Source organism: Amblyraja radiata, chromosome 10 (genome assembly GCF_010909765.2).
Source record: "Amblyraja radiata isolate CabotCenter1 chromosome 10, sAmbRad1.1.pri, whole genome shotgun sequence".
Classification (NCBI taxonomy): Eukaryota; Metazoa; Chordata; class Chondrichthyes; order Rajiformes; family Rajidae; genus Amblyraja; species Amblyraja radiata.
In genome coordinates this window covers 22,739,444-22,764,488 of record NC_045965.1, presented here as the reverse complement: position 1 = coordinate 22,764,488, position 25,045 = coordinate 22,739,444, and the positions used below count along the sequence as shown (strand labels likewise).

The 25,045-nt window shown below is 45.8% G+C and overlaps 1 protein-coding gene across 4 annotated transcripts in view; it reads right to left on the bottom strand.

The window, feature by feature from the left end:
- rabgap1l (RAB GTPase activating protein 1 like) overlaps positions 1-25,045 on the bottom strand; it is a 271,539-nt gene that overhangs the window by 28,778 nt on the left and 217,716 nt on the right. For 3 of the 4 annotated variants that reach the window (XM_033028335.1, XM_033028336.1, XM_033028337.1), the window contains exon 19: positions 22,559-22,687. In XM_033028335.1, coding sequence (XP_032884226.1) covers positions 22,559-22,687 — 129 coding nt within the window. Of the gene's footprint in view, positions 1-7,121; positions 8,215-22,558; positions 22,688-25,045 lie in introns of those variants that run through there. The other variant, XM_033028338.1, reaches the window with a different exon arrangement.

The following is a 25,045-nucleotide window of genomic DNA, read 5'->3' as shown; positions in this document are numbered from 1 at the left end:
AGACCGGGTTCAATCTTGACCACGGGTGCTGTCTGTACGGCGTGTGTTCGTTCACCCCGTTACCACGTGGGTTTTCCCCTGGTGCTCTGGTTTGGAATATGGAATATCAAGGGTAGACTGGACTCTTGCTGTAGATGGTCAGTACTTGAGCAGCTCAAGCATTATTTTACATACGAGCCGCTGCCACACGAGTCCCATAGGGCTTTGCCCAAAGACCAAGAAAACTCTCAGTGGCTGGATTTCTGTGGAATGACCCATCTGTGAAGAATGTCCCTAACAATTCTCACCAACCTCTACAGATGCGCCCTAGAAAGCATTTTATCAGGATGCCTCACAGTGTTGTTTGGGAAGAGCTCCATCTAATACTGCAAGAAATTGCAGAGAATTGTATACACAGCCAAGGCCATCACACAAACCAACCTCCCCCCCACAGATTCCATTTATGCTTCACGCTGCCTCGGTAAGGCCACAAGCATAATCAAGGACAAGTCTCAACCCAGTCACTCCCTCTTCTCCCCTCTCCCATCAGGCAAGAGGTACAGAAGTGTGAAAATGCACAGGGACAGTTTCTTCCCAGCTGCTATCAGGCAACTGGACTCAACAACTAGAGAGCAGTCTCGAGCTACTATCTACCTCACTGAAGATTCTCGGACTATCTTGAATCAGAATTTACTGGACTTTATTTTGCATTAACCGTTATTCCCTTCATCATGTACCTGTACACTGTGGATGGTTCGATTATAATTGTGTATGGTCTTTCTGCTGACAGGTTAGCATGCAACAAAAGCTTTTCACTGTACTTCGGTACCCGTGACAATAAACTAAACTAAAGCTCGTGACATCCTAATCCATTTAATTAGGAGAGAAGCCAGGAGAAAGGTGGAATGTGCAGGAAGAAACTGTTTAAACCGGTTTAAACTGGTTTAAACCGAAGATAGACACAAAAAGTTGGAGTAACTTAGCGGGACAGGCAGTATCTATGGAGAGAAGGAATGGGTGACATTTCTTCAGACCATGGAATACTCTGCACTGCGTATAGTTTAACAACTGTCCAAGCGTGCATCATAAGTTAGCCAATTGACCATCCTAATTATGTAACTGTTCCCAAGTGCATATCTTCTACATAACTGCACTATCATAATACATTGAATCATGGTAGTTCAAAGAGATAGCTTGCCGCCATTTTCTCAGAGCAATTGGGGATGGGCAACAAATCCTGTAGTGATTCCCACAGGTGAAAACATTGTCACCATTATATTAGAGAAAAACATGCAGGAAGATCACATGCGATGATTTGCCACAATCAGCAATGTGACAAACATTACAAGACCATCTATTTTCTCTGATGAAGCTCTCCCTCCTCTTCCTCAGAATACTGCCTTGGATCTTTGGCATCCTCCTGGGACAGAGAATAGTGCCTTCTGTTGCACTGAGTATCTGCCCCCAAAGACAGCAACGAGCAAAGAGTTCCTTCAGCAGTTTGTTTTTAGAAGGGTATGTTCTCAACCAAGTCATGGCTGCCTTGTAGAGAACAGTGTGATGATGAGGTAGACAAGTGAGGCAAATCACCAGCGAGCAATCTCTGATTCTGCCTGACTCACTGAATTACTCCAGCACTTTGTGTTTATCTCTGATTAACATATGTTCCTAGTATTAATGTGTAGGAAGGAATACGCCGAAGACACTCGAAAGAAGGGTCTCGACCCAAAACATCATCCGCTCCTTCTCTCCAGACATACTGCCTGTGTTGCTCCATCATTTTGTGTCTATATTCAGTCTTCCTATTATTAACTTGACTCACACATTCTTGATAGTTCCGCTTTATTGCTACTTCCCCTGATCGCCTTAATTACTTCATACACAAAATCTGCAGTCATGCTAACTGTGCCAGAATAATCACATTGAGTTTTCCTCCAACCGAGAACTTTTGTGTGTATAGTAACTAACCGTAATACCATTTTACAAGATCATTTAAGGGCAGCAATTTTGTTTATAATTCAGGAGAGCACAATAACCAAATCCCAGAAAGGGAAAGCTAAGATGACAATCAACAAATGACATCTCTTCTATTCAACACAGGGCTATCAAGCAAGAAACTGATTGTGATCCACCCATCTCTAATTTTCTGTCATATCCTTAATTTAACCACCCAGAAATGTGTGAATAAAAGAGTCATTAACCGCACAGCCTGATTATCAGTCACCCACAACAAAGAAATCGGGTTACTGGGTTACTCTAGGCAAAGTAATGGAATGCAATTGCAAGAATTTTGCACTGCTAATCCGCTGGCAGTTTGTGTGACCAAATCTTCCGTTTGAAAAGTCCAGTTTCAATGTCGATATTGTAGTTAATTACTTTTATTTGGGCTGGTGCTAGGGTTACAATAATCAATCTTAATAGCATCTTAGGGATGTGAAATACGTTAGAGGTTCATGCTGGGAATTATTCACCAGAGAAAATCGACTCAAACATACACTACAATTCCAGTCATTGTTCTGGCTGCCTGTAACTTTATTACTAATTTTACCTAAGCCGGGCTACGAAAGAAATTCTGTCGCCGGAATTCCAACTATGTCAGAATCTCAATGGAATATGAGTGATGTCTGTGACCCTGGGCTCCTTACAGAGTGCCCACTAACTAGTGGCATTTCAGTAACAGTCCTCTGTCCTCACTGTGGAGACTTACAGGAGGTGGGATAACGCAATCACATTCAGGGCTATGTTCTGTCACCACCTCCAGCTGGCATTTAAAGCATGTAATATAAAATGGCAGGGAAAACTCAGCAGAGTTAATATTTTAGGACGATAATCCCTCAACATAAAAGGTAATCGACCCAAAAGGCCAAGCCTTGTCCTCCTTTCAGATATCGCCTGACCCACCATCAAACACCTCTAGTATTCTCTGCTCTTATGCCAGGACTGGTTAGCTGAAATTGCTGAATCTTCTTTGCTGAGGGCTGAAATGGATACAGGCAGATGCTGAGATTGCAGAGGGCCTGGTGCCCACTAAGAATGTCACTGTGCAGTTGCATATGTGACAAATAAAACACTATTGAACTATTGAACATTACTTTTAATTGCACACAGGAGCACAACATTAATCCAGCTGCCTCACAGCTCAATCAACCGTTTGAATCCTGACCTCTGGATCTGTCTACGGAGTTTGCACGTTCTCCATGAAACACAAGAGACTGGATATAAGATATGCAGCTAAATCTATGAGGTGGGATAACGCAATCACATTAACAGTTATGTTCTGTCACCTTCTCCAGAAGGCACTTTTATATACATTTTTTTATAGGCGGCATTCACTTCTCTTGGCATTATCATCTAAAGCTCTGATACACCCAATCCCTTAGAGCTTATCAGAATGTTCCCTGCTTCTTGATGCCTGGCCTGAAACAAGCTTTGTTTTTTTCAGATTTAAACAGATTTGAGGTGAACAAGGTGTTGTAAATATCAAAAAGCAGGGAAAACTCAGTAGGGTTAATATTTTAGAACAATCTCTCAACATAAAAGGTAATCGACCCAAAAGGCCAAGGGCTGCCCTCTCATCAGATATTGCCTGAACCTTGAGTATTCTCTGCTCTTATGCCAGAACTGCCAGGCTATGGGGAGAAGGCAGGAGAATGGGGTTAGGATGGATAGGTAGATCAGCCATGATAGAATAGCAGATAGACTTGATGAGCCAAATTGCCTAATTCTACTCGTATCACTTATGATCTTATGAGAAATGGCCATTTTGGCACAAACTGGAAAGGCTGGTTAGCTGAAATTGTTGAATCTTCTTTCCAGAGGGCTGAAATGGGTAAGGGAGAAGCTGAGATACTGCATGTGTTTGGCTTTTCCAGTGGGGTAGAGACTACATTATGAGCCCCAAATGCAGTATACTGAATTGTAAGTAGTGCAAATAAATCGCCCTTTCACCTTTTTGAGTTTCTGAATGATTGTAAGGGACAGAGTGAAAGGATAAGTGTGGCATCTCCTGCTGTTGTATGGGATAAGTGCCCTGAGCAAGGAATAACCCGATGTGGAATAATGTCTTGGGAATGCTGAAGGTGGATTGAAGGGGAAGATGAACCTGGGGATGCCATTATGTTACAGGTGGTGGAAATTGCAGTTGAATAAAATTACACAGATTCAAGAATTTGTTCACTGCAAATTAATTCACATGTTCAGACGCAGAGTCAGAGAAAGCAACTAGCTGAGTTAATTTTATGGCTGACCACTGCTCTTGGTGTTAGGTATGAACTGCCTCTTCAGCAGCAGGCTGCTCAGAGTCAAGGCTCAGTGACTATGTCTTGATGGCTTTAAGTGCTGAACCAGCACGGCACACAGTGTGTAACTGGGTCACACAGACTTACAGGTTTGTTTCCTGGTTCAATCCCTGCTCTCTACTGAGTGAGCTAATCGCAGTGGGGGAAATCAGCAGGGGAGGTATAAATCAGCCTGGATGCTGAGTGCCTTATACACCCTTCTCACTCCCTCTCTCAAATACACTGTCGCTTTATTATGAACTCTGATCCAGAGAGAGGATGTGAGAGAGTGTGAGAGGACAGGAAAGGGAGGATGAAATAGGTAAAAAGGAAGGATGAAAGATAAAGAAAAGGGTGAATGAGGAAAAGAAAGGGAGGGTAAAAAAAAGAAAGGAAGAGTGAAAGAGAAAGGGATAGAAAGGGAGGGTAAAACAGACAAAAAGTGGTTGGAGAGGAAGGGAGAGAAAGGAGAAGGAGATGGAGAGAGAAAGAAAGAGGAGCGACAGACAAATAGAGGTAAGACAGCTATGCACAATGCAGTGGGATCAGTCCCCCCCCCCCCCCACCCATCCACCCACCCACCCACCCCCCCCCCCCCCCCCCCCCCCCAACCTGGATCATGGGTGCTAATCATCCTTCTACTTAATCCCTGATCTGAACTATGAATGTTGACAGCTGAGGAAGAACAGCAGCTGGTCCTCAACAGGAATTACAAGGCAACAACAGGTATACTTTTTTTTTAAAGTTTGTAATTTTAGCTGCTTATTTCCTCAGCAGAAACAATGATGGCCCATTGCAAATAGCAGGCATCAATAAATCGCCATTGGTAGCTATCTGCTAATTTGTTTAATTTGTCTGCATCTCATCTGCAATTCATTTTGAATTTTGTCCTACAGTTTTGGTAGGGTCTTAAGCATTGTTTTATATTGACCTAAGCTGTCTATCTGACAATTTCAGCTTTACTTGCACACCATTCTTCTCCCCACCATTGACGGCGCATTCAGCTGCCTTGAAAACTCCCTCCCTTTGCCTCTCTCCTCTTTGCCTGCTTATAGCCCTACATGTCCTCACGCCATCTCCGTACATTTGGTTTCTATCTCATTAGATGCCTTGTTGCAGTTTTCTAATTGTAGTTCACTCAAATTAAACTGATGAGGCCTAAAGTTAAATCAAAGCCATGTCTCCTGTGAAGATTCATGTGTCTGATCACAGGAGCAGAATTGATTTTGCACAAAACGTGAGCAGTTAGAACCAGGCAGAAAACTGAGATTAAAATGCGAGGATGCCACTCACATTGCTGGAAAGAGGTTTACTCAATTATGTGATAACCAAATGCCCATGTACCTGGCCTTCCAAAGTAAAAACCCAAGACCCAATTTGGAATGAACACTCCATTTAAGCTACCCCCCAGTTACCTAGGATTGCTCAAGCTGACAATGACTCTACAATGATAGAACATCCAAAGTGTTTTGTGGAAGTTTATCAGAAACTTTGATGCGCAGCCACATGAGGAAATATTTGGCTGTTACCTGAAGTTTAATCAAAGCAGTCATCCATGGAACCATATGCCAATGTAGAGTCAGTCAGCACTATGGTTGGCAACTTTCTCACTCCCAAATAAGGGACAAAAGGTCAAAATAAGGGACAAATTCCCGACGGCAATTCGTTGACTGACTCCGCCGTGAATGATGAGTTGGCCCGGGTGCGGGACTGCACACAAAGCAGAGCTGGCGGGCCAGCTGAGGGGTTTTAGCTCGGGCAACGTACTTTGCGCGCGATGTCACGTGCAAAGTCCGGCACCCTAACCAACTCATGAACCGATGATCAGCCGTGAGAAGGAGGGGTGGTGGTGTCGGTGGTAAGCGAAGGTCCGAAGGTCGGACAGCTGGCAGGGCTGCCGACCAATGAATTTTCGATCTTCCAAAATACATCTTTGCAGACTCTAACTTATTTTTAATCTTTCTCTGTAGGTGGAACACCATGTTCTGCATTCTGTTTATTTTCTCTTTTGCACTACCCAATGTACTAATTTAGTTTAGTTTAGTTTAGAGATACAGTGCAGAAGCAGGCCCTTCGGCCCACCCAGTGCACACCGACCAGTGATCCCCGCACATTAACACTATCCTACCCACACTAGGGACAATTTACACCTATAGCGAGCCATTTAACCGACAAATCTGTACGTCTTTGGTGTGTGGGAGGTAACCGAAGATCCCGGAGAAAACCCACGTGGTCATGGGGAGAACGTACAAACTCTGTACAGACAGCACCCGTAATCAGGATCGAAGCCGGGTCTCCGGCGCTGCAAGCACTGTAAGGCAGCAACTCTACCGCTGCACCACCGTGCCGCATACCGTGGTATGATTTGCAGGGGTAGCATGCAAAACAAAGATTTTCACTGTATCCCAGTGCACGTGACATTAATAAACCAAAACTAATACCAATGCAGTGCAATTGGGACTCCTACCCCCTGAATCTCTACCCAGTAACATCGCCTCGACAACATCACACCCAAAATAGAACCCTGAGAGGTAGGTGAGGCAGAGGGAGTGAGTTCAGGATCCCTAAGAGATTCCCAGCTAGTAAGACACTTTTGAACCAGTTGTAATTAAGAAACAATGCAATCAATTTGTGAACAACAAGTTTTACAAATCACAATGCCACAACAATGCACAATGTACAGTGGTGATGTTGGTTGCGGGATAAATATTGACCATGATAGCACATACTACCCCCTCGCCTTTTGTTCATACAGGTCAGGGCATCTTTTACCCCCCTATCAGAGTGATACATGACTTGTCCAGAAGCCCCTGAAGCTGGCTCCTGCTCTGCCTCAATGACCGAGCTAAACTTGCAGCAACCTACCGTGCACTTGGGTTTCGTCACAGCCACCATGTTGGCTAAGGTGTCCTCTTCATCCAACTGACTGAAGACGTGGGCATCGTAGGCTACTGTTATAGAAACTTCTTCCATCATTTTGGATGCAGAACGTTAAATGAAAATAAATTAAATAAATAAGAGGAATCCCCCGGAGCGTAGGGAAAGCTGGTGAGAGAGTGAAGTCAGCAGCATCCACTTTTAGTTCTGAAACTAGTTGCGGTGAGAAGTTGATTACAATTTGTCCTTCGTCCGACTTAAGCATGAGCTACATGTCAGACTCCATTACCGCTGAGTGCATGAAGCCCCACTGGTGGAGGTTGCGACCATTACAGGACATTAGTTAACGGCTCACTCTCTCCACCTGTTGCTTGACCCCGACCCCGTAATCATTCTGGAAGTCAGAGAGCCATGAAACGTGGCTTCATCTCTCGAGAAAAGTGCGCCCAGTGAAAGGGATATCCTTGACTTCACTCTGTTAACCACTTCCTGCTTGTTTTCTGCTGAAATGTGAAGTGCCGATGGGAGAGAGGGCTGTGCGTAGTCCTTGTTACCTCAGTGGCTTCGATATTCCTTGAAGGACCAGCCTCGTGCAACAGTCAGATATTCGAGAGTGACACCTTGAACATTTGCATTTGAATAGGTTTCTAGGGCAGCAGCGGTGGAGGCTAAGACTTCAGTGAGGAAGTCCGCTGGCACGCTCACTCGCACACACAAGGTTCTTCACGTACAGTCCTTACTTCTTCAAAACATACAAAGCACGACTGCAAGGCAGTTCACCCAGGGTGCTGCCGGAACACACAACTATTTCCTGGTTCAGATCGTTCCCTTTGCAGGTGTCTTGCGGGTTTTAGGTTTAAAGATTTCCAGTCGAATCCAGTTGACCAGTTCACGTCGGTTCCCTCGTGTCCCCCGAGAGAAGATTAACAGGTTCGTCAGGTGAGACAAGTTGTCCGGAGGTTCTGGAACATTCTCTCACTGATTTTCACAGCACAAGGCACCTGTTCCACAAACACACGCCTCTCTCTCTCTCTCTCTCCCTCAGAACTGACTGTAGCTTATACACTCACTTTGAGAACCAGGAAGCAGCAGTGATAGAAGGGAAGCTTTCAGATGCCCCACATTCCTGACCAATTCACGTGCTTTCTTTTAAGGAGTGGCTTGTTTCGGTCCATCAGTTCCTCAGGGCAGGTTAATGAGCAGCAGTGGAGGGTGAGGAGTGGCTCGATTTGGCTCGCAGCCACAAAACCCACAGTCAGAAATACTACTCCTTACTCTAATCACAGAGAAAGGCAAGCAGAGAGAAACCCAGTGTGAAATGCAACTGATGTTAATTAGCTAACACATTATTGAACTCGGATCAGTCCACTTAACAGATTTCTGTTTTGTGTGGGGTGGTGTGGTGGGCCAGAAGTATTGTTTAATGCAGGCTGAGTTATAATGAGGATCTGTAGTTCTTTTACAGTGCAATTTGCTAAGGATTGAAAGAATACAGTATGTGTATCATGATCTCTGCACATTCTGTAATGTTCTTTCAAACAGCTAAGAATTAAATTGCTGCAGTACTGCTGTCGATTTGCAACCAGCAAGCTCCCACAAACAGTAATTTGGCAATCTAATGTTGGTTAAGTGATGAACATTGGCAAACACATAGGGCAGGATGTCTCTGCTTCTCTCTGAAATGGTGTTCTGCGTCTTTACACATAAATCTGAATCTAACATAATCTGAAAATGAGCAACTCCTGTACTCCAGCACTATCCCACCTTTATACTGAGAACGGTCGCCCAGATCCCATGCTTACATCTCCAGTAATCCAGCACTTCCTTGCTACTACACTGGGAACTGTTGCCCAAATCCTCTGCACACATCTCCAGTAAACCCGCACTTTCTTACCGCTCCACTGGGAATATTATCCCAGATCCCCTGTACACATCACTTGTGATCCAGCACTACTACACTGGAAACATTGGCCTGGAAACCCTGCTCCCTTCTTCAGTCATTCAGCACTCACTGTTTCACTGGGATTGCTATCCTGGATCTGCTTGCATTCCTGAAGTGGGACTTGAACTCTCAATTTTCTGATGTAAATGCCTGTCTGCCAGTCTCTAAGCAGTCTCTCCACTGTTTGTGGACCAAGCATGTGGCAGTTTTATGCTTGCCAGACTACTACAGCCATAGCATAGAGAAGAATTTGGCATGATGGGAATGGAGAGGAAATTCTCTCCTCCGTACACCATTGTTCTAAATGCCATAATGACGGGAGTGCCTCTGAATATGATGAATGCCACAATGACGGACCAGTGCAGTTAACGTTTGGGTAGCTCAGCACACCTTCCATATCCACAATGCCTTTGATTCCTAGTGTAGACACACGGCTACATTCAATAAGCCCGAAGCACTCAGTTTAGTTTAGTTTAATTTAGTGATGCAGCGTGAAAACAAGCCCTTCCGCCCACTGAGTCCGCACTGACCAACAATAACCCATAAACTAGTTCTAGCATACACACTTGGGACAATTTACAGCAACCAATTAATCTACAAACCTGCATATCTTTGGAAAGTGGGAGGAAACCAGGGCACCCGGAGAAAACCCACGGGGTCACAGGGAGAACATGTAAACTCCATACAGAGAGCATCCAGAGTCAGGATCAAACCCGGCTCTCTGGCACTGTGAGGCAGCAAGTTTACTATTTTTGAGTAGTTTGGAGTCCTTATGTCAGAAATACAATTGTGCTGGTTTGAGTGTGGATCAGCCAGCTGTCTGTCAGTTTGCTGAACTCCTGGGTGAGGCTTGTTTTTGTTCTTCCATGTGATGGGATTTAAGCCTGAGGCTCTCTGCTGTCTATCAGGGCCTTACCACTGAAGTCGCAACTGCCTTTGTCGAGCATTTTCCTCTGGGAGACTTCTGTGGGATAAGTATGGACTAACGGATTAGGTCAGTATCACGCAATGTTTCAATGACTGCAAAATCCAGGCCAGTATTCCATTCACTATCAGGAAGAGGAGGACACTGGTTCAGAGGGAAATATAGCAACTGCTGAAACACTCCCAAAAAAATTCATTGGTTGGATTATCTTCTTTGGTCACGAAAGGTGGCATAAAATCAGATCTATAGTCTGTTTCAAACTGCATTCACAGGAGTTGATGGACTGTTAGTTTTCAGCACTGAACTGTCAGATCTATTCCATGTAAATCTGAAAGGGAAAGGTTGGGATTCTCAGGAGGACACTGGGCTGGTTCAGTGAATTACATCACAAAGTCTGCTCATTCGTCAAGAGTTCCACACTGGGTTAACAGTCCCAGACAAGACCCTATTCAAGTACTCCTGGGTATTCCTGGCGAACCTTCTGGAGAGCAAATAATGTGACTGCAGCATCACAAATGCAACTTCGCAACTGCAATACATCATGGTAGAATTTGACCAGGTGAAGAAGCTACTTATTAAATGGCAAAATTGAGAGGGTGAGAGAATGAGAAAGGAGACAGATAGGTGAAATGATGGTGGCCATTACAGGGAAAAGATCGGAAGACAAAGAGGCATGATGGAAGATATGTGGAGAGATACAGGGGAGAGAAAATTAAAGCAAGACTGGGAGAGAAGAAAAGAAGGGTTGGGCAGAGGAAAGGGGATGAAGAGAAGGAGGAAGAAAAGTTGGGAGAAAGGGGGGGAGACAGAAAGGGAGGGAGAGATCAACACAGGAGCACCCAAAGACCTAAACACAGACACAGTTCCAATGCTATCTTTAAATTTGGCAAAGATACTACAATTTTTGGATGAATAACAGGTAACAATGAATCAGAGTACAGGAGGGAGATTGAAAATCTGATTAAATGGTGCCAGAACAACAATCGCGATCCCAACATCAGCAAGACCATGGAAGTGATTGTTTATCTCAGAAGAAGAAAAACGAGGATCCTGTCTTCATTGACAAGATGGCAGTGGAGAGAGTCAACAGCTTCAAATGCCTGGGCATGCATATCTCCAACGATCTGTTCTGGGCCCAGCAAATTCAACAAAGCTTCTATTTGCTTAGAAGATTTAAGAGATTTGGAATGACAACGAATTGATCTTCCACAGGTGTATGGTAAAGAGCATATTGACTAGTTGCAGGCCTTGTTCGGCAACTCATATGCCCATGAATGAAGGAGATTATAGAGAGTGGTAGACACTACATGTACTGATCTCCGCACTGTTGAAGAGACAGGAGGTGCTACCTCAAAAAGTCAACCAATATCATCAAAGACCCACATCACCCTGGCCACACTCTATTTCACTCCTACCATCGGGAAGAAGGTACAGGAGCCTGAAAACCATGGCCACCGTGTTCAAGAATAGGCTCTTGAACTCTACACTGCTTCTACTTCAGCGCTATGATATTCTGTAGACTTTGCTTTTGGTTGCACTGTGGATTTTATTATTTTTGCAGGAATATTAGTTATTAATATATTGAATTTATTTGATTATTATATTTATCTCTGTGCATGCATTTATGGGCTTGTTAAGCTGCTGCAGGTAGGAATTTCATTGTGTTTAAGAAGGCACTGCAGATGCTGGAAAATCGAAGGCACACAAAAATGCTGGAGAAACTCAGCGGGTGCAACAGCATCTATGGAGCGAAGGAAATAGGCAACGTTTCGGGCCGAAACCCAAGGGTGCAACGCTCCATAGATGCTGTTACACCCGCTGAGTTTCTCCAGCATTTTTGTGTACCCAGGAATTTCATTGTTCAGTTGTCAGTCTATATGACAACACTCTTGACTAGCTTGATATAAGGAAAGGGGGAGAGGTGGGAGGAGGAAAGAGAAGAAAGGAACATGGGTAGGAGAGAAGGGGGTAGATAAACATAATTTGTTGTTTATCTAATCGAAAGTACAGTGGATTTAGAGATGAGTGTTTACACTCGGAGACGTTCAGTCTGCAGGAACAGTGAGTCCTCAACGTTCTGCTGCCTGGCCTCAGGCTGTGTTGTACTCGAGGGGCCAAATACTGGTTGCTAGGATGCAAAAGAAAGCCTTGAGGAATAGGAATAATTCGCGGAACCACCCAAAGGGATTAGGTGAGGGAAACTTCACAGTTAATTCATTTTCTGATCAGGAAGATCTTGCCCGGTCTTCAGGGCAAGATCACCTCTTTGATTTGGTTTAACAGTTCATCAGGAGGCGTTTGTTGATAATGGAGAAAACACAGAGCAAGATTAACATTATTAACGGCATAGAAACTGATCCCTCCTTCACACGCAGATTGACAAACCAAACAAAATAAGATTACAAATCCCTGATATTGGGCAAGCAGGTTTCAAAAAGATTACAATGTGGTAATTCAGGGGAAAAGCAAACTGCTGAACACAAATGGCTGGGAGGAAGTTCAGCATGACCGACAAATGCTAGTCAACAGAGCAGCACTGGGAGTGAAAGTTTACAAAACAACCGAGCGAGCAGCTAAGTAGTTGAATGGAGACGTCCCCTGAACACAGGAGGAAACATGAGATTCAGGCACCCCAGCCAGTAAAAAAGGCGAGACTCAAAAACCTAAACACGAGGAAACACGAGATACGCACAAAATAATAGGGGGAAAATGAGACTCAGACGCCCAAAACAAAATGGAACATGAGACTCGGTCACCTAAATGTGGTGAGAAATGCAAGAGTTGGAGAGCAAAACGCAGAAAGAAACTTGAGACTTGGACACCAAAATTCAGGAATAAATATGAGACTCCAGCAACTAAACAGAGGAGAAAAGACAAAGCTCAGACAACACAAGAGGAAATACAAGACCCTAGCACCAAGCACAGGAAGAAACACAGGACTCTGTCGCACAAAACAACAGGAAACATGAGATTCTAGTACCAATGAATACTTGATGTTTGGCAGGGCCATGCAGGGCCATGCTGGACGACTCCATGACTCAGACACACAGGGGACTTGATAAATATCTTTGGATCTTCTTTAGCCATCGGTGAGTTCCCAACGGAGGGTAGCCAATGTTGTTCCTTTGTTTAAGAGGGGATCTAGAGATAATAATCCATAAAACTGTAGGCCAGAGAGCCCCACATCAGTGGTTGGGAAGGATTTTTTAGTATAGGATTTACTCACATTTGGTAGAGAATAGACTAAATAGGGACAGTCAGCAGAGAATAAGTTAATTGGGGACAGGGACAGGCAGGTGATTGATGAGGGTACAGCGGTGGATATTGTCTGTATCGATTAAAGTCTCCCATAGAAGGCTGATCCAGAAGAGATCAGCCTTCTCTAGGGAGAGATTGAGAAGGCTGGGTCTCGATTCCATGGAGTGCAGGAGGATGATGGGAGATCTTATAGAGGTATACAAAATCATGAAAGGAATAGATCGGGTAGATGCAGAGTCTTTTTCTCAGTCGGGAATCGAGGACCCGAGGACATAGGTTTAAGGTGATGGGGAAAAGATTTAATAGGAATCCGAGGGGTAACTTTTTCACACAAAGGGCGGTGGGTGTATGGAACAAGCTGCCAGAGGAGGTAGTTGAGGCTGGGACTATCCCATCGTTTAAGAAACAGTTAAACAAGACATGGATAGGACAGGTTTGGAGGGATATGGACCGAGCGCAGGTAAGTGGGATTAGTGTAGCTGGGACATTGTTGGCGGTGTGGGCGAGTTGGGCCGAAGGGCCTGTTTTGCACGCTGTATCACTCTATGAGTCTATGAATGGAGTAGAATTAGGCTATTCGGCCTAATTCTGTGGCAAAGAATTCCGCAGATTCACCACGCTCTGACCTAAGAAATTTCTCCTAATCTCCTTCCTCAAATAACGTCCTTCAATAAGCGAGTTCGGTATTCCGACTGCGCATGCCCAGGTCATAGATCACTAGCTATAAAACAGTCTTGGCAACGGTGGTGCTGCATTTGTGCAGGCTTGCGTTTCGTCTGTAGTCGGGGTCGGGGTAGGCTCTCCGTCGCTGAGGATGCTGTTGAGTTGCTGTTGGGCCGTCCCCGTCCCCTCCCGGGTGTCCCGTCCCTGTCCGGAGGTGTTCGGAGAGACCCAGGGCTGGCGGGGCAGTCCCGGACTTGCAGCCACTGGCTCCAGCTCGGCTCTGCCTGTCCCCTCCCCTCAGTCCGACACTGAGATCCTGCTGAATATAGGCAGCTGCTGGGCGACTCGGAGCTGGAGTCGTCCTGGTTAGAGAGAGCGTGCGGATGGTCTCCTGCCGGCCATGGAAGGTCGGGCGCCCGCTGGAGCTGCGGGTACTGTTGGAGATGGTGGTGCTATTGGCACCAGCAACCTCTTCCTCCTCCCTTGCCTAACCCCAAGCTCAGAGTCCGGTCCAGCTCTAACTCCAGGTCGGGGCTGAAGGCCGCCCGACGCGCGGCCCAGTCGATTTACCGTTATATCTTACAACCTTTGACAAATCCCATGATTCCTTGCGTTTTTCGGAATACCAAACTCGCTTATTCTGAGGCTATGACCTCTAGTCCTAAACGCTCCTAATAGTGGAAACATCCTCTCCATAACCATTCTATCTAAGCCTTTCACTATTGTGTATGTTTCAATGAGGTTCCCCCTCATTGTTCTAAACTCCAGCGAGTACAGGCCCAGTGCTGACAAACGCTCTTCGCAGGTTAACCTACTCATTAGTGGGAACATCCTCTGGACCCTCTCCAGAACCAGCACATCCTTCCTCAGATTTGGTGCCCAAAATAGTTCACATTATTTCAAATGCGGCCTTACCAACGCCTTATAGAGCCTCACCATCCCTGTTTTTGGATACAAACCCTCTTGAAATAAATGCTAGCATCGAGTTTGCTTTCATTGGCAACAGTGCCTAAAAACAGCCAAAAAATTCCGTGCAGCGAAACACAACGGTAAATACAAAACTTGGGTGTTTAAATACAATGGCGAAGATGTGACTCAATCAAAGCCAGTGAAGCAAGCGACTTGGACACTTCATCATAGCAGACTCAAACAACAAATAGTCCGATGTCGCTTATCCATGTTCTTGAGAGATGCTGGCTGACCTCTGAGTTACTCTAGCACTTTGCATCTTCTTTTGTAAAGCGGCATCTGTAGTCCCATGTGCCTAGTCTGATGTTAATGTCATTAACCACTGACAAGCTCATACCGTCTTTTATCGTGCCTTCATAGTTGTAATACTATGTAAATAGTTTCACTAGAAACTTGGTAAAACAAATGTGCCAAAATGTACATTGCTGGATGAGGCGACATTTAGAACAATATTTGGCCAAGAGGTAATGTTTCTTTTGGAACATCTTGAAGTTGGGTCAAAGCACTTCAGCAGCTAAGCAAGTGAGCCAAAAGTAACCGCAAAGTGACCTCAGAATAAAGCAATGATTGCAGCAGCCAAAGCATTGAATGAAATGTTTTTATTCATCGAAGTGGAGAAGCAGAATTTACGAAGGCATTGGCTGACTTGTGTATTCCTAACAGGAATAACTACCCATCCCAACAGAAATACTGCCAACAGCTGTCAGATATGTTGGCAGATGTTCATAAGCTCATAGTTCATAAATCATAGGAGCAGAAGTAGGCCATTCAGCCCATCGAGTCTACTCCGCAATTTAATCATAGCGGATCTATCTTTACCTCTCAACCCCAATCTCCTACCTTCTCCCCATAACACGACACCCTTAAGGGCCTGTCCCACGAGCATGCGACCTGCATGTGGCAAGCGAGCGACCAAACCGGAAGCGGGGGTCGCGCGGAGGTTGAGTGATCCCCGTACAGGGCCGGTCCCACCAGCATGCGCCTGCATGCGGCGAGCGCGACCAAACCGGAAGCGGGGGTCGCGCGGAGGTCGAGTGAGTGATGTGAAGTTCGAGCGAAGTCCGTGGAAAGTTTGCGCGTGACGTACGGCGTCAAGACATGCGTACAGCGTCGAAACGCTGCGTATGCCCGTCGAGGCAGTGCGTACGGCGTCGAGGCGGCTGCGGGCCGGCAGGCCGTTGCCGCGCGGAATTTTTGAACACGGTCAGTATTTCGGAGCTCCGTGCAATGTCGGAACCAGGTCCGCACAACTCCATATGGCTCCGGCGATCGAAGTGGGACCAGCCCCGCGAGGCCGTACGGCTCAAGCGACCACGTTAGGTCGCGCTTGCCGCATGGAGTCGCATGCTCGTGGGACAGGCCCTTTAGTAAACAAGAATCTGTCAATCTCCGCCTTAAAAATGCCCAATATGTTGGCCTCCATAGCCGTCTGTGGCAATGAATTTCACATATTCACCACCCCCTGACTAAATAAATTCCTCCTCATCTCCTTTCTAAAGGTGCGTCCTTTTAGTCTGAGGGTGTATCCTCTGATCCTAGACTCCCCCACTGGTGGAAATGCAAGTTAGTGAGCACCTGCTCAGAAATCCTAAACACACCAGCATGTAGGTGACAAAGGTAATTGATGAGGGTAAGGCAGTGGATATTGTCAACATGGATTTTAGCATGACCTTTGATAAAGCCCCCCAGATAAAGCTAGACTGGTATTTAATCCAAAAGATTAGATGCGTAGGATTAACAGTAACTTGGTTATTTGAATTCAAAACTGCCTCACTGATATATTCTAAAATCAGGCTGGATGTCTGTGGCCAGTGGAGTTCCCAGGGATCTGTGTGACCTCTGCTGTTTGTGATATATATAAATGACTTGGATGTAAAGGTAAATAGTTTGCATATTACACCAAGATTGCTGGGGTCGTAGACTGCGAGGATGACTGTCAAAGTATACAGCGCTATATAGAAGGGAGGAAAGTCAGTAATGGTGCTAGAGATAGTGGCCTGGTGCTCGTCAGTGGGGTCATGGTCCAGGGGTAAGTAGGAGGAGGTGTCCGAGAGTTGGTGCGTGGCCCCAGCTTTGTAGAGATCGACGCGCCAGACTACCACGGCATCTCCCCGAAACATTGCCTATTTCCTTCGCTCCATAGATGCTGCTGCACCCACTGAGTTTCTCCAGCATTTTTGTGTAACAGCGCTATATAGATCAGGTATAGAAATGAGCCGTAAATGGTAGATGGTGTTTGATCCAAGCAAGTGTGAGGTGGCACTTTGGGAGGTTTGATCCTCTAGGGGCGCTGCACTGGCAGCAGCCTCTGCCTACAGTCTATCTGTCATTTCTATCTTTTTTTAAATTTTCAGTTAGTCCAAAGTCTGTTTTAGGGGGAAACTTTAACTTTTCTATGTGGGGGAGGGGGGCAGGGTAAGGGGGAAACCGTCTCCCAGTCTCTTCCTGGCGGGGACGCGACTATTTCTCCGAGTCGCGTCCTCGCCCCCCACCTCGCGGCCTACCAGCTGGATCGGAGCGGTCCCCGGCAGCTACAGCGGCGGCGCAGCGCTGGAGTCACCGCGGAGCGGGCGATGCCTACCTGGGTCGCCGTTTGGAGCTCCGGAGCGTTGAGCCGTTGCTCCAACATCGTGGAGCTCTGGTGCGGAGAGCTTCCAACGCGGGCGGCGCTGAACAACATCGAGGAGTCCTGGGGCGCCTTGCAGAGGGTCTGCAGCAGCAGGTCTCCACCCGGCACGGCCTACGGACTTTGGAAGCCGCCGACTCCGGTAGGAAGGGGCCGACTCTGGTGTCCACGCCGCTGAGGACGTCCCGCTGCCCCGACGTCGGACTTGTATCACCCCGGCGAGCGGTCCTGGACATCGGGCCGCCCGTAGCTGCAACTGCGGAGGGCTTGGGGAGGCCCTGACCACGGGGAACAGTGGAGGAAGAGACTGACTTTGGTGCCTTCCCACACAATGGGGAACTTTGATTCTGCTGTGTGGGGATGTTTTATGTTAAATGCTATAGTGTGTTGTGTCCTTTATTTTTATTTTTATTGTATGGCTGTATGGGAATTTCATTTCACTGTGCCATCTGGCACATGTGACAATTAAATCTATCTTGATCTTGATATAAGGGAAAGATGTACAATTATATTTGAGTTTGGTTTAGTTAAGTTAGAGATATAGTGCAGAAACAGGCCTTTCGGCCCACCAGGTCCGTGCCAACCAGCGATCCCAGTACACTAGCACTATCCTACACACACTAGGGACAATTTACCATTTTCACCAAGTCAATTAACTAACAAACCCGTACGTCTTTGAAGTGTGGGAGTTCACTCGGAGAAAACCCAAGCAAGTCATGGGGAGAACGTACAAACTCCATACAGACAGTACCCACAGTCAGGAACAAACCCGGGTCTCATGTGCTGTAAGGCAGCATCTCTATCATTGCGCCACTGTGCCACATGGCCCTTAATGGCACGACCCTTAATAGCATTGATGTATAGAGGGATCTTGGGCTATAGAGGTATAGAGGGATCTTGGGGTCCCACGAGTGGTAAAGAAGACATTTGGTATGCTTGCTTTTATAAGTTGGGCATTGAGTATAAGTCAGGAAGTCATGACGCAGTTTTATAGGACTTTGGTTAGGTTGCATTTGGAGTATTGTGTGCAGTTCTAGTCGCCTCATTACAGCAAGGATGTGGAAGCTTCAGTACAGAGGAGGTTTAGCAGAATGATGCCGGTATTAACTACAGGGAGAGGTTGGACAGACTTGGACTGTTTTGTATGGAGTTGCTGGGAAACTGATAGAAGTATATAAAACTATGAGAGGCATAGATAGGATAGACAGTCAGAAGCTTTTCCCCCAAGATGGAAAAATCAAATAGTAGCTTTAAGGTGAGGTGGGCAAAGTTTAAAGGAGATGTATGGGGCAAGTTTTATTTTACACAGGGTGGTGAGTGCCTGGACCATGAACATGGACATTGTGGCCTGAAGTGCCTGTTCTTGTGCTGCACTGTTCTATGTTCAATGTAAGGAGGCAACGTGGGTAAATGCCGTCACTTGCAAATGGAACACTCTGCCCATTGTCCCATGACTGGGGTGGAATTCATTTACGAGCATTGTCATTTTAAGAGATTCCCAGGTGGAAAAAAGATTTAAGAATGTGTTCAAAGCTTCCTTGGAGAAGCGCAACATTCCATTCAGTCATGGAAATCTTTGGCCTGTGCCTGCTCAGGTTTGAGAAGAAGCTTTCGGGATGGGATTGAGAACAAAATAATGAGTGCTGGAGTAACTCAGCAGGTCAGGCAGCATTTCTGGAGAACATGAATAAGTGATGTTTCCGGTCGGGACTCTCCTTGAGAACCTTGCGGCCTTGCACCGCAGCACACATATAAGCAGCTCATATAAGCTGCCCTACATAAGCAGCTGAAAGAGTGCATCACCTCATAATCTTCCCATCCCATTGTAGCAGTCGCCAAACTCACAATGTCCTCATCAGCCATCTGGGAACCATATAGTAGTAGGCCTGACATCAATGGTAAGCACGTTATTGGAGTGGATTCCGATGGATAAGGTATACATACACTTGGATAGACTGGGGTTGATTAGGGATAGTCAGCATGGTTTTGTGTGTGTGGGAGATTGTGCCTCACGAATTTGATTGAGTTTTTGAGTTTTAGTTTTAGTTCAGAGATACAGCATGGAAACAGGTCCTTTGTCCCACCAAGCCCACGTTGACCATCCAACACCTATTCACGCTCATTCCATGCTGTTTTCTGTTTCCCAACAAGATTACGCAGGGCCACAGCAGGAGGGATGATTGGAATTGAAGGAGCCCACCTTACAGAAGCCAGGCAGCAATTGAGTAAATAGATGGCTGCAAAAGGCCAGGTGAAGCAGTCAAGAGCTTGAAAGAGCAGTTCTATACACTGCGGCAAAGGGAATCTTCCTCTAGTGCCATGCTGTAGTGGGCCTGGGGTTGGAAAGGCTTATGGGATGCACGTGGCCAGAGAAAACCAAGTGTATGATCGAGATTGATGGGGAATACAGGCCATACAGTTATAAAATTACAAACTATAACAATTAAGAAATGCAGAGATATGAAATCAGAAATGAGGGGAGTGGCTGTCATTGAGGATTTGGAGCATGACCACATGAAGGTGCTTTAGCAAGGTGTCAGAGATCGGCGTAGTCTGCTCGGTCCATTCTGAAAATTGCAGTGACAGCTCTTTTTAAGAGTACTGCATTTCCTTGGGATCACCTTCGGCACAAGAATTGTGGGCCGAAGGACATAGAAACATAGAAACATAGAAATTAGGTGCAGGAGTAGGCCATTCGGCCCTTCGAGCCTGCACCGCCATTCAATATGATCATGGCTGATCATCCAACTCAGTATCCCGTACCTGCCTTCTCTCCATACCCTCTGATCCCCTTAGCCACAAGGGCCACATCTAACTCCCTCTTAAATATAGCCAATGAACTGGCCTCGACTACCCTCTGTGGCAGGGAGTTCCAGAGATTCACCACTCTCTGTGTGAAAAAAGTTCTTCTCATCTCGGTTTTAAAGGATTTCCCCCTTATCCTTAAGCTGTGACCCCTTGTCCTGGACTTCCCCAACATCGGGAGCAATCTTCCTGCATCTAGCCTGTCCAACCCCTTAAGAATTTTGTAAGTTTCTATAAGATCCCCTCTCAATCTCCTAAATTCTAGAGAGTATAAACCAAGTCTATCCAGTCTTTCTTCATAAGACAGTCCTGACATCCCAGGAATCAGTCTGGTGAACCTTCTCTGCACTCCCTCTATGGCAATAATGTCCTTCCTCAGATTTGGAGACCAAAACTATACGCAATACTCCAGGTGTGGTCTCACCAAGACCCTGTACAACTGCAGTAGAACCTCCCTGCTCCTATACTCAAATTCTTTTGCTATGAAAGCTAACATACCATTCGCTTTCTTCACTGCCTGCTGCACCTGCATGCCCACTTTCAATGACTGGTGTACCATGACACCCAGGTCTCGCTGCATCTCCCCTTTTCCTAGTCGGCCACCATCCTGTGCTGTACTGTTCTATGTTCAGTGTGTATCTGATAGTGCAACTGCATTTATTTAAGAAAGAGAATTACGTAAATTCTTGGATGTAAATTAGTACTGAACTAGGTTGTAAATTAGATGCTAGACTAGTGTCCACCTAGGTTGCATTCTGCAAATCCAGTAATAATAAGTCACTCCAGCATCAACTTCTATCAAATCCATCAGCTAGTTTACGACAAATTCAGACAAGGAAAACTCTAGCACTGGAATGTTTTGGGACTTCTTGCCACCCAATGCCATCAGTTCCTCATCTATCATATCCTCCAAGATGGCAGTGTCGACAGATGGAGGAGAGGTGGACTGTCGGTGAGCGGGCTGGGGGCTCACCTCCTGCACCCTCGGAGGTGCTCTGAGTAATCCAAAGTCAGTTGCGGGAGACACCCTGTTGCACAAAATCAGTGCGGTAACCGTGGGAGGCGAGGGCTGGTGCGTTTGTGATATGAGTTGGTGAAAATAATTTTCGTTATAGGTCCTGTAGTCGCCTGGGGATTGATTGGATCAGGCGCCGTCTGAAGAGGACAAGTGCGTGGATCGGATGCAGCCTGGAGCAGTGAAGGACATCGATAACATCACCTGACCAGGCCAACCCCTACAACCCAGTGGCACCAATAGGACAACTGGCCTTTAAGGCCAAGTTAAGATCCTATATTTTCAAGAACTTTGAAACTTGAAGGATGCAAGATGGCGCTGGAAAGGTGGTGACTCTTGTGTATTGCCTTAGTGTAACCTATTCTGTTTACATTCTTATACTTAAGTATGATCATGCTTGTCATAGTCATACAGCGTGGAAGCATGCCCTTCGGCCCAACTTGCCCACGCTGACCAACATGCTCCATCTACACTAGACCCACCTGCCTACATTTGGCCCATATCCCTCTAAACCTATCCTATCAATGTACATTTTAATGAAAGTTTAACTGAAGTACAAACGAAAAAAGGAATTTCGCTGTACCGAGGTAAATGTGAAAATAAAGTACCATTGAACCATTGGTGTGAATTATTTCACATGAATATCTTTTCATGAAAGTGCTGAAATTTGTTATTTTAGATGAATGAGCCTAAATGGGCCAAATGGCTTTCATCATTTATAACGTGGTGAGCTGCTTTGATTGTATGAGAGATGTAACTACTGCTTCAGTGTTTACACCTCTACCAGTCTAACGCTAACACGCCCTTGTTACACATCTGAAGCTGAGCTTAATCTGCCCTCTACTGATTAATTGCATATATTTAATTAACCAACACGGAATATTCAGCAAAACGCAAAGTGCCGGAGGAACTCAGCAGGTCAGGCAGCAGCTGTGGAGGGAATGGACAGATGGCGGTTTGGCTCAGGACTGTTTTACAGATTGCCCCTGAAGAGTCTGAAGAAGGCTCCCATCCCCAAATGTCATTCCCTCCGCAGATGCTGCCTGACTTGCTGAGTTTCTCCAACACTTTGTGTTTTGCTCAAGATTCCAGATCTGCAGTTCTTTATGTCTCCAACACAGAACATTACTTGTCCTCACAGCCAGTTGGTGTCACTATCACAGAGTTCATATTTTCCCAGTTAGGTGCTTCTTTCCAGATCACCATCTACTTGTTTGCTTACCTTTATATTGCAGGCTTGCTCCATTAATCTCCTGGCATTTTCCTCGGCCCTATAACGTTTTGGCAGCTGGACACGGAAGAACTTTAAAGCCCCTTCAAAGTCGGCCTGCAGCAAGTCCTCCTTGGAGGTCTGTGAAGGCAAAGATGGGAGTGAGCTGTAACGTAGGTTTGGGATGCATGAGGCAGATAATGAACATCTCACAGCTCATTGTAACGTGGTAACACGGCTTCCTTTAACTCTGCTCATTGAAAAGGAGGAAGCAGCACTGCTGGAGATGGAAGTTGACCATTCTCTATTTCACCAATGATCCCACCAAGCTGCCCTGAGGCAGCCACTGCCATAAGGACCTTCCGCAGTTAAACAATGCAAAAGCTAAATGTGTTAATGCTTTCAACTCCATTCAATGCCTCACCACCCCCTAGATCTGTAACCTCCTCCAGCATGTACAACCACCAAGATTATCATACTATTTTACTTCTGGTCTCTTCATAAGTTCATAAGTTATAGGAATTCAATCATGGCTGATCTATCTTTCCCTGTCAACCCCATTCTCCTGCCTTCTCCCCATAACCCCTGACACCCTTACTAATCAAGAATCTGCAAATCTCTGCCTTAAAAATACTCAATGACAGCCTCCACAGCTATCTCTGGTATTGGATTCCACAGATTCACGAACCTCTGACTAAATAAATTCCTCCTCGTCTCCTTTCTAAAGGTACATCATTTTATTCTGAGGCTATGGGCTCTGATTCTGGGCTCTCCCACTGGTGGAAACATCCGCTCCATGTCCAGGCCTTACACCATTCGGTAAGTTTCAATTCAGAATGACTGTGGGGTGGGGTGGGGGGAGGCAAGCTGGGCTGACAAAAGGGGAGACACCATGTTTACCGAAGAAACATGGTCCTAGAATGGAAACCCTCATCTTCCAGGTGGGGGATGGAGGTGTAAAGGCACTGGACGTCTATGGTAAAGCTGAGACAATCGGGGCTTAGAAATTGAAAGTTATTAAAGACTTGAAGGGCGTGCGAGGTGTCTTGATGAAGGTGGATACAGATTGGACAAGGTGGTGTAACCTATAGCCCAGCTTTCTTTCCCTTCATTCAAACAGACCAAAGAAGGGTCCCAACCTGAAACGTCGCCTATCCATGTTCTCCAGAGATGCTGCTTACCCGCTGAGTTACTCCAGCACTTTGTGTCATTGTATGTTAACCTGCATTTGCAGTTCATTGTTTCTACATTCTAGGTTATTATGGAGACTTTGTCCTACCACCAGGAACATTGCCACCTTCCTCTTCCAACAAGTGGCCTTGATTCTCCATGTCCTCTTTTGGCGCCATGGCAACCAAATTCCCTAATTTTTCTATAGTTTTCTGCCATGGTCCCCATATGCCATCATCACTGCTCTATTTATTTTTCATGGTAAATCACTGCCCTACTTACAAGCAACAGCATTACAAACTTGAAGGCAACATTTTGTCTGTTGGCCCTTTCGTGTTGCCGCTGTCAAAGGTAGAACTATCAACAGACCCAATTTACTGAAAACAGTAACTCTTGATGGCAAGTGCCTAATATAACAATGCACCAAAAGTCGCTCACATGCTATGTTCATGTTATATAAAGTAATAGCCCCACAATCAGTAGACTATCTTGGCAGCATCGGCAGCACATTAAACTCATCATTACATTTGGTGACCAGGATACAAGCTGCAACTCCAACTGATCTAACCAAAACCACGTACAGTTTCAGCATCACCACAACCTCCTTTACTGTAAAATCTGTCTAGTATTCATTTGGAGTCATCGAGGCCTATGAGTCGGAGCGGCGTACGGCATAAACACTAATCCTACAGTGATCCCTCTTTATTCTCCCTGCATTCCTATCAATTCCCCTCTTATTCTACCAATCACCTAAACGCCAGTGCTACTGACTGGAGCTAACACCAGGTTGACTCTTTCCTTTCTTAATCATGGAGAGATACAGCAGAGAAACAGTCCGCTGAGTCTGCACCGACCATCAACCACACATTTACACCAATCCAACATTAAGTTCAATTTTTATTTTCCCCATATTTTTATTACCTCTCCCCAGATTCTACTACTCATCAATTCACTTGGGGCCATTCGCGGTGGCCTATGAACCTGCTCTTCCACACACCCTTGGAATGTGAGAGGAAATTGAAAACCCATGCAGTCGAAGAGAGTAACTGCAAACTCCACGCAGGCAGTACAACCCTGTCAATGGAGCTCTGAGGCAGCGGCTCGATGTGCTGAGCCAATATGCCGCTCTCTGTCTTACTGAACATCCCCCTTCGTCTAGTCCTTTTGTTTTCCTGTGTCACTGAATCTTATGAATGCTATGACTGCTGTTTCCCAACACTCTCTTGCTCAAACATCAACTACCTCCTCCCCCATAATGCTCTTTCCTCCTGCAGGTTATCCTGGTTAGGTAAACAAAAATAGACCAATGATCTCTCATTCATTTCTTCA